The sequence below is a fragment of the Callospermophilus lateralis genome, chromosome 2, assembly GCF_048772815.1.
Source record: "Callospermophilus lateralis isolate mCalLat2 chromosome 2, mCalLat2.hap1, whole genome shotgun sequence".
NCBI classification, from domain to species: domain Eukaryota; kingdom Metazoa; phylum Chordata; class Mammalia; order Rodentia; family Sciuridae; genus Callospermophilus; species Callospermophilus lateralis.
The window spans coordinates 115,619,471-115,628,355 of record NC_135306.1 but is presented as its reverse complement, the minus strand read 5'-3'; the positions used below and the strand labels follow the sequence as shown (position 1 = coordinate 115,628,355).

The 8,885-nt window shown below is 38.1% G+C and overlaps 1 protein-coding gene across 3 annotated transcripts; it reads left to right on the top strand.

Annotated features, from left to right (window-relative positions):
* Nucleotides 1–1,227: 1,227 nt before the first annotated feature.
* Pts (6-pyruvoyltetrahydropterin synthase) lies at nucleotides 1,228–8,521 on the top strand. 3 transcript variants are annotated; one of them, XM_076843771.2, is made up of 7 exons: nucleotides 1,317–1,364; nucleotides 2,696–2,735; nucleotides 2,891–2,970; nucleotides 4,741–4,763; nucleotides 5,126–5,182; nucleotides 7,935–8,005; nucleotides 8,217–8,521. In XM_076843771.2, exons 2-7 carry the CDS (start codon nucleotides 2,728–2,730, stop codon nucleotides 8,338–8,340), a joined length of 363 nt encoding a protein of 120 aa, XP_076699886.1. In that variant the 5' UTR covers nucleotides 1,317–1,364; nucleotides 2,696–2,727; the 3' UTR covers nucleotides 8,341–8,521. The 3 variants fall into 3 exon arrangements, with proteins under 3 accessions (XP_076699885.1, XP_076699884.1, XP_076699886.1); XM_076843770.2 differs by lacking the exon at nucleotides 2,696–2,735 and having other exon boundaries at nucleotides 1,228–1,364; XM_076843769.2 differs by lacking the exons at nucleotides 2,696–2,735; nucleotides 2,891–2,970; nucleotides 4,741–4,763 and having other exon boundaries at nucleotides 1,228–1,488.
* Nucleotides 8,522–8,885: the final 364 nt, after the last annotated feature.

Here is an 8,885-nt window from a genome sequence, read left to right as displayed (position 1 = left end):
AATACTGTTTCTTTTCTGAGTGATCTTGCATAAGTAATTCACTTATCTGGGCTTTTAAAAAATTTTTAATCTTTTGAGTGGCTCGGAGTAGGCCTTATCTCAAAAAATCTTTGAAAATTTTAAGTTCTGTTAAGTCCTCTCTTTACAGCCCAGTGGAGAGAGAAGCATTTGAAAAATGAGTGAAAATGTTTGCTATATAGCATTAATAAACACAAGATATGGCTAGAGACAGAAGATGTTTGAGAGAATTCACCACTGGGGCTTGTTTCTACCATCCCTGTGATTTTTATCTTCCTTTTCTTAAATGTACAGGAAACTTCCTAGTCTCTTACCAATCACTGACTTGTCCTGCTTTCCATCATCTGATTTTTCTCATATACAATGTAAGCTGTCTTCCCTAGTGCCTGGAACAGTGCCAGGTACTTGGTAGGTGTCTAGTACATATTTAACGAGAAAACAGAGGTAAGAGGTGAACAGTACTGGGAACATCCTTGCCAGTAGATGTGAGGAAACAAGGTCCTTTCACTCCCAAGGCGTCCAGTCTTTGTGTTAATGTGTCACATGGGTGTACGTGTTTGGGCTATGCCAACCCATTTAACAATGGGCCCATGCACGCTTGTGGTTGGTTAAGTGTGACTTTTAGAATTTATTTATTTTTATTTTTGTAAAGTTGTGGATGGGCAGCATGCTTTCATTTTATTTATTTATATGGTGTTGAGGATGGAACCCAGTGCTTCACACATGCTAGGCAAGTGCTCTGCCACTGAGCCGCAGCCCCAGCCTCAACTTCTGGAATTTAGAGTCTTACACAACAGTCCGAAAGTTATAGTTCTGTCATCTCCGATTGCCCCTTGGCCCTACAGATGCCCTCAAATTTCGGGTGTTTTTAAGCAGTTTGTGGACTGCAGCTCTGGGATTCACCTGATAAGAGCACACAGCCACTGAAGCTTTCTATTCTAATTAACCCTGACAGAGTTTTCAGGAGGGAAGGCTCAGAGGTCACTGCAGGACACAAAATGTGCCCATACAAGCCCTAAGCACATGGGTGGCCTCTGGCTGCGCAGACTTACAAAATTAAGGACATTAACTCCCGACCCAGTGCTCCAAGGTGTTTAGATAGCTACAGACACAGATAACCGCCTCCAGCGGGCGGAGTGTGGCGCCCGCGGCCGAGATGGGCGGTAACCTGGAAGACCGCTTCCGGGACGCGCAAGCTGGCACTGCGCAGCCGCTGCAGGCGGAGAGACAAGACGCAGGCCGCCCGGTGCGGGGTCGAAGACCATGAGCAAGGCGGTCCCGGGCGGTGGCCGCCGGGCGCGAGTATCCCGCCTAGTCTCCTTCAGCGCGAGCCACCGGCTGCACAGGTGGGGCGCGCCCACAAGTGTGATGGCAGCAGGCGGGCACCCGCCCCACCGTGAAGCGCCACGGGGGCGGGGCCGGCGTGCGCGCTTGCGTGCGCGGGCTCGAGCCCGAGCGGGCGGGGCTGGGGCGGCGGCCTTAGGGTGGGTTGTGTGCGCGCGCCGGGGCCCTAGTTGGGGACCTGCGCAGGAAAGCAGTGGCTTCAGGACTTGGCCGAACTCCCCTGGAATGTGAAGCGTGCTGGTTAACGCTGTCCAGTGCGGAGGGGTCGCCCCAGGTTCCGAACCAGAGGCTCCACTCACTGGCTTCTGACCCTGAGTCACCTAGTTTACCCCGTGGTGTGAAGTTAAGCGGAAGTTAACTCTCCTATATTACACAGTACCCAGAGCATCGCAAACACCATAGACTTTAGCTAATTCTGTATGCTAGGAGCTTGAGCTACCGAATCTAATATAATGACAAGGCTACTTTTGTCTTCTTTCTACCAAAGATGAAATGAGCCCTGATGTTATGTTCTCTAAGCAAGCGCACAGTTGGGATTTGCACCCCGAGTACTCAGACTACCCTCCTGCACCAAATAATTAGTTGATTTTGAGGATTCTTGCACTCTTCTCTAGCTAGTTCCACTCCCTGAGCCTGCGTTTCCTTGTCAGTAAAATGAGGATAACAGGATTCATCCATCCATTGCTGGACAGGGTTTGTTTTGTGCTGATAAGGCCCTCTGCTAGATGACAGGGACCCATACACACTTGTCACAGCTCCCTATCTGGAGCTTACAATGTGGCCAATTTTGTGACGAGTTAAGTACAAGAATCTGTATTTCTGAGAGAATTTTGTGCAAAAGCTTTGTGAATAAAAAGAAAGGGATTCTATAATAGGAAGCTCAAACGTATGAGGGAGCTAAGAACTCAGAAGCTGAGATTGAGTGGGTATAGATGTATAAATTCATTAAATTGTGTTCTGCCTGGAACAACAGCTAAGTGTTGTTAATTTTGAATTTTCATCTAATTTGAATATCCCTTGGAAACTTCAGGGGGCAGTAAAAGTTGAGGCAGAGTAGAGCAAGATTTTTAAAGAGGAAACTGAAGTCATGGGATTATTTTTCAGGCAAATGAGATTTTAAGCTGCTTGAGGACAAACATCTACTTGTGTTTATAATTGTATGTCCTTGCTTCATTCTAGTCTTGCCTTTTTCATAGTAGGTTATCAGTAAATCCTTGTTGAATTGAAAAATGAAAGGACCATTATCAAGGTAGTTGGAATCTTCCTGTGCAGCAGAGGGATTGAATTTAAGGTTTGTTTATGCTATTTTTTTTTTTTTTTTTTTGCAGTACAGTAGTCTAATTAGGGAGTGTACATTTGTTCCCCATGTACAGGTGAGTAATGAAATCAAAGTGATTTTTCTACTTGGTGAGTTACAGTAACAATAAATTTTGAAACTCTTCAAAGACCAGAGCAGATAATGTAAGGAACAGAGAGGGAGTCTGAATTTGATACTGTGTCATGCTGATTTTCTTTTTCTTTTGCTCAGCAAATCTTTGAGTGATGAGGAAAACTTGAAACTGTTTGGGAAATGCAATAATCCGAATGGCCATGGGCACAATTATAAAGGTGAGAGAAAAAACAGTATATGGAGAGGATGAAATGTTATCCCTTCAATAAGGGTGAAAGAGTGTTCAGCAAATGCAAGTGTGACTAGTAAGGGGCCTTAAGGATAGAATGAATGTGTTGAGCCTTGAATCAGAAGTTAAATGGAACTTCAAAAAATGAAAAGCTCTGTTGCCTTGGTTGGATGTGTCTTGACATTTCACCTCACAGATGAATAGATATGTTTAACCTAACTTAAACATTAACAACAGCTAAGTGTTGTTAATTTTGAATTTTCATCTAATTTGAATATCCCTTGGGAACTTCAGTGGGCAGTAAAAGTTGAGACATTATTACTGTGTATACATGTAATGAAACATCACATGGCATGCCATTATTATGTACAATTTTATTTATTTTAATTTTTTTATGTGTGATATTTATGTGTAAGTTAAAAATCAGTTTAAATTAAAAAACAATAGAATAAAAAATTAGATTATATTTTTTATAACATCCTTCACATTTTTAAAAAGATTTATTTTTTTAGCCTTTATTTACTTTTATGTGGTGCTAAGGATTGAGCCCAGTGCCTCACACATGTTAGGCAAGCACTGTACCACTGAGCCACAATCCCAGCTCCAGATTGTATTCTTTGAGTAAACAATGAGTAATAAAAGGGGAATATTGCCTGAGAATACTGTATGGCAGAAAAATAGTTCGTGTCTAAAACTTTGCCAGCCGTGTTCCAAGAAAGTAAGTAACTTGTATAAGGATAAGAGACTTGATTCTTTGAGACACAGCTGAAGACTCAAAAAAAAAAAAAAAAAAAAAAAAAAAAAAAACAGCTATGTAAGCTATAGAGGATAGCAGTGTTTGGGGGTGGTGGCATTAAAAAAGACCAGACAAGGGGTCAGAAAAATCAAGATTTCTAATTTAGTTACTGTCTCTTAGTTTAACTATGATACCTCTCACTCTTGGTGTACTCACTTATCATACAATACCTAATGGTTTTTGTGTGGAGCTGAAAAAGTGCAAGTTCATAGAAGCTATTAATTTGTAAAGCACTGATTGAATTTTTTAAAATGCTTTGCAAATGCTTGTTATTTAACAAAGTATTACTGTAAACTGTGAATTCATTCTTGTTAAAGGGATGAGTAATTTTGCTTGCTCAGAGGTGCTGTCCAGAAATGGGCCAGTTTGGTGTATAGATGGACACCTGCATGTACATTTTTGCTTTTACAGGTAGAGATCCAGATACACCTTGATAAATATATAAGCAGAATATATAAACATGTAAACATGTATAAACAGATAAGAATTTATACCCCTTTGGGCATTGGCTAATTTCCTCTACTTAGTCAAAGCTAGTACTAAGCTCTTCTGTCTTGGTTGAGTCTTGTTTTGGTTGATAAAATGGTCTTAACCGAAAGGATATATATTTTTTCCAGTACTGGTGATTGAACACAGGGTTTGCACTTGCTGAGAAAGCACTCTACCTCTGAAAGCTATATCCCCAGTCCTTATTTTTAAAAAAATCTTTATTTTTAAAAAAAAAAATTTTTTTTTTTTTATTCTGAGGCAGCGTCTCACTAAGTTGGTCAGCCTGTCCTTGAACCCGTGATCTTCCTGCCTTAGCCTCCTGCATTGATAGCTAAAAGGACAAATGTTTTTGGGTAAAATATAAGTATAGCTTTTGGGGCCAGAGATCTAATAATTTATGTTGCTAATATGTGCTTTCATATTAATCTTTTGAAAATCATGTTTTTTTAAAAAATTTTGTTTTCTTTCCCATAGTTGAGGTGACAGTATATGGAGAGGTATGTGCTGAACATATTTGTGTGGTTTTGCTTATATTGCTGAGTTTTCTTTCGGTCTCCTTGGTGGATTCTATGTTGAAAACTTGTGTTTCAGTTTCATCAGTGTTGGCTTTTGTGTGTGGTGAACTGTCTTTCCTCTTCCTAAGTGTCGTCTTTGTGTGCTGTCTGTGGACAGGTGGAAGAGCTGTGCAGTGAAAAGAATGCCTGATGCATGTGTGCTTTTGTGTTGAGATTGGTGTTGTCTCTGGGATGCAGGCAAATATGGGCACAGTTTGCATGTTGCACAGCCTCTAAGATAGTTTACCAGCAGTTTTGATGTGAAGAGCCTCTCAGAATAATATTTACCCTTGTTTCTTCTTTAGATTGATCCTGTTACAGGAATGGTTATGAATTTGACTGACCTCAAAAAATATATGGAGGTAAATGCCATATTGGGTGCTAATTCTGTGCTATGTCCTCAGCATAATTTTTGGTGACTTCCTTTCCACCTCCCCAGTCAGTTATCATTTGGGGTTCCATGACTTTGTGAGTGGAGTTGGGTGTGGGCCTGGGAGGATAGTTGGAGAAATTGCTCTCATGGCCTTCTAAAAGTCTCCTTAATGGAAAGTAGTCAAAGCTGTGTTGTAATAATGGGGTGATGTGCAAGTAGCATGCTTACCTTGTATTCCTTGTTGGAAATATACTGATTTCCTCCACTTCATAAATTCTATCCTTATTTCAGGACACAATTTTCTCCTTGAAGTTTTCTGTTTCTTTTTTGAATATTCCTTATACCTTTGCCCTTATATTTTAATATCACCCTTTATTATTCACTTTGTCTTTACTATAAACTTAGGGGCAGTTCTTTACAGAGATAACACAGAAGCAGATATTTAATAAAGAACTTACTGATTGTGTTATCATATAATTCTTGCATTGTAAGAGATCTTAGAGATCATCCAAACCATTTTTTCCATTCCATAGATTAAGATTGAGAGATGCCAGGCAGTTAACTGACTTGCTCCAGGTCATGTTGTAAAGTTGAGAGTAGGCTTTTTTCCATCTAGCTGATTTTATTAGGCTATCATTTATTTAGTTCTTCACATCAACTCTGCAGCTTACTTTTATTCTAAAATTTGACATTTGTTTCATAAAAATGATGTTAATAAACATTATTTCTTCCCATTACGTATCCATATATTCAACACTCTTGCTTACTTTGCAACAGTTCTTGAGCTCAGGGCTGGGAATACAAAGATGAACGAGACATAACCCACAGGGTACTTGTGTTACCTTTTCAGGAGTTAAAGAAAAGTAAATGCTCAAAAGTTGTTGGTTGAAATAAGAGAATGAGTGAACAAACAAATAGCACTGTGCTGAAAGAACTATGGGAAAGTTATGAACACAGAATTCTTGTGTCTTCTAAGGACATACAATATATATACACCAAGTATTATACCATGTAAGACAATAATTAGAGCTCTCAAGCCCACATATAGTTGAATACTACATAGGGGCTTGCTGTGCTCTTTTCCTCCTTTGTGTACCTAATGTACACTGTACACGCCTATTTGTGTGCTTATGGCACAAGCAGTCTGCAGAAGAGGCTTCTGTGGAGAAGCTGAAACAACTGAGATTGAAGATAAAGCAAAGGTATTTGTTTTACCTACCGTCCTTCCTTCCTTTTTATTTTTTTCAAAGACATAGAAATTTATTTAGGAAAACAGAGGCACATTCAAGGAAGAATGTGGGCTATGTTAAGAGTGAGAGAGAAGCTTTGGGGTTAAAGCAAGGAATATACATTCATGGGAGACTGTGAGCTATTTCCAGAGGGAGAAATAGCTGATATCTTTTTTTTTTTTGGTATTCATTCAAAATATCTTTTCATTTGATCCATTTTATTTCATCTATTATTTATTTTTGTGCAGGGGATTGAACCCAGCACACTGTACTGTGGAGCTACAACCCCAGTCCTTTTTGTTTTTTATTTTGGAGATGCTAAGTTATTGAGTTAACTTGCACTTGCAAGCTTCCAAGTGTCTGGTACTACTGGCATGCACTACCATGCCTGATTGTTTGATCATTTTTAAAAGCTAGTGGATCCAGATGTACCTTTAAAAAATATTGTTCTAGTTTTACTCATGAAATGATTGTTATTATTATTAATGCACCCTTAAAACATATAATATAGAAAATTAGATTGTTTCACAAATGCTTGAATTTTTGTACAAGAACTTAAAGGAAAACCCTATTTAAAAAAAGCAATTACAATCATTGCTAATGACGAGGAAAAACATTGTGTTAATATATGTAAGAATTAGGAAGTAATTGTGTGTTTACAAGAGAGAGAGAGAGAGAATGAGAAGGAGTGGGGAGAGAGACGGAGGGGTTATGGGGAGACAGAAAGTGATAGAGCCTTTTGTTTACCAGAGAAAAAATATAAACTATAAAGGCATTACCCCCAGTGACCCATCTCCTCTAATCACACCTTCCTGCTTATAGTTACCACCCAGTTAATTCATATCAGTGGATTAATCCATTGGTTAATCATATTAATTAATTAATATGATTAGGTCACATCTCTCATCATCTAATCACTTCACTTCTGAACATTCTTGCATTGTCTTACACAGGAGCTTTTGGAGGGATACCTCATATCTAAATGGTAACATAGTCTTTACACATTTGTAATTTTTCTTCTGAGAGCCCAAGATCATTCTTAAACTATTATAGCAGAAATTTAGCTACTTACATAATTCCAGTCTAGGTCTGTTTTATAAAGTATACTGCTATTGGATGTTTGTCCTAATGGTATTGTGGCATTGTTTCATAGGTGGCACTGTTGTGGAAAAGCATTTTTGGTAACTTTTTTGACAGAATTCAAGAAGTGTTAAATTGAATTTTGAATCACAGTGGCTTGTGTTTCGAGAAAACCTTGGCAATTCTAATTTTTAGTTTCTTACCTCTTTGCATTCAGTAACAAGGATAATTAATCATTGCAGGAAACTGGACCTGACTTTATTTTTTACAGCTTTAAACCTTGGAAAGATTGCTTTATAAGACATGGATATATCACTTACCAGTACTGAGCTAGTGGCTAAATGATAGGGTAAGATTTAGAGACTTAGGTAGAACCTATGGAATTTGAGTCATGAATAAAATCAGTGGTTTTCCTCTTTGTTTTGTGTGTAGGAGGCTATCATGAAGCCCCTTGATCACAAGAATCTGGATCTAGATGTACCATATTTTGCAGATGTTGTAAGGTGGGTGTCACCATCTTGCTTTATAGAGATAGTAAGAAAGAAGAGTTGATTTTAACATTTTATCTGATTTTTGTGTGATTTCTAAAGTTCTAGTTTAATGATATCTTTGAGCACTAGAATTTGTTTTCTGTGACTATTAGATATGAAATTTTGGTTATTTTTTGTGTTTTGAATTTCTTTCTTTCTTTCTTTCTTTTTTTTTTCTCTACAGCACGACAGAAAACGTAGCTGTATATATCTGGGAAAACCTCCAGAAATTTCTTCCTGTGGGAGTTCTTTATAAAGTAAAAGTGCATGAAACTGACAATAATATTGTAGTCTATAAAGGAGAATAGTTCTTAGGGATTAACACTGTAGAAAGACTAATTTCCTTCCACATTTAAAAAAGATCTTTATCCTCTTGGAATATTAAGTAGTCACCACATAATTGTTGTATTACATTGTGTTCTGAAGTGCCTGATTTATTGAAATCATTATAAAACCTGTTGTGAATTTAAATCTAATAAAATAAAGCTTGTAATGTATCCTGAATATCATTTAGAGAGTCCTTTATCTATAGATTAAAAATCACTTTATTTTCAGCAAAATGTTTTGGTGTGTTAATATTTGAAAGAAAAATCTATTTTTCTTGTATTCTCTTATCTCATTTTTAGAATTCATTTTTCTTAATATAAATGGTAGAAATGCTTATGCAATTTAAAGTAGATGAATTTTATAAAAAAATAAAATTAAGCACTGGTGTGGTAGTACATGCCTGCAGTCCCAGCTACTGGGAGGCTGAGGCAGGAAGATTACAAGTTCAATGCTAGCCTAGGCAATTTAGTGATACTCTGTCTCAGAATAAAATAAAAAGGGTTGGGGATGTAGCTTAGTGGTAGAG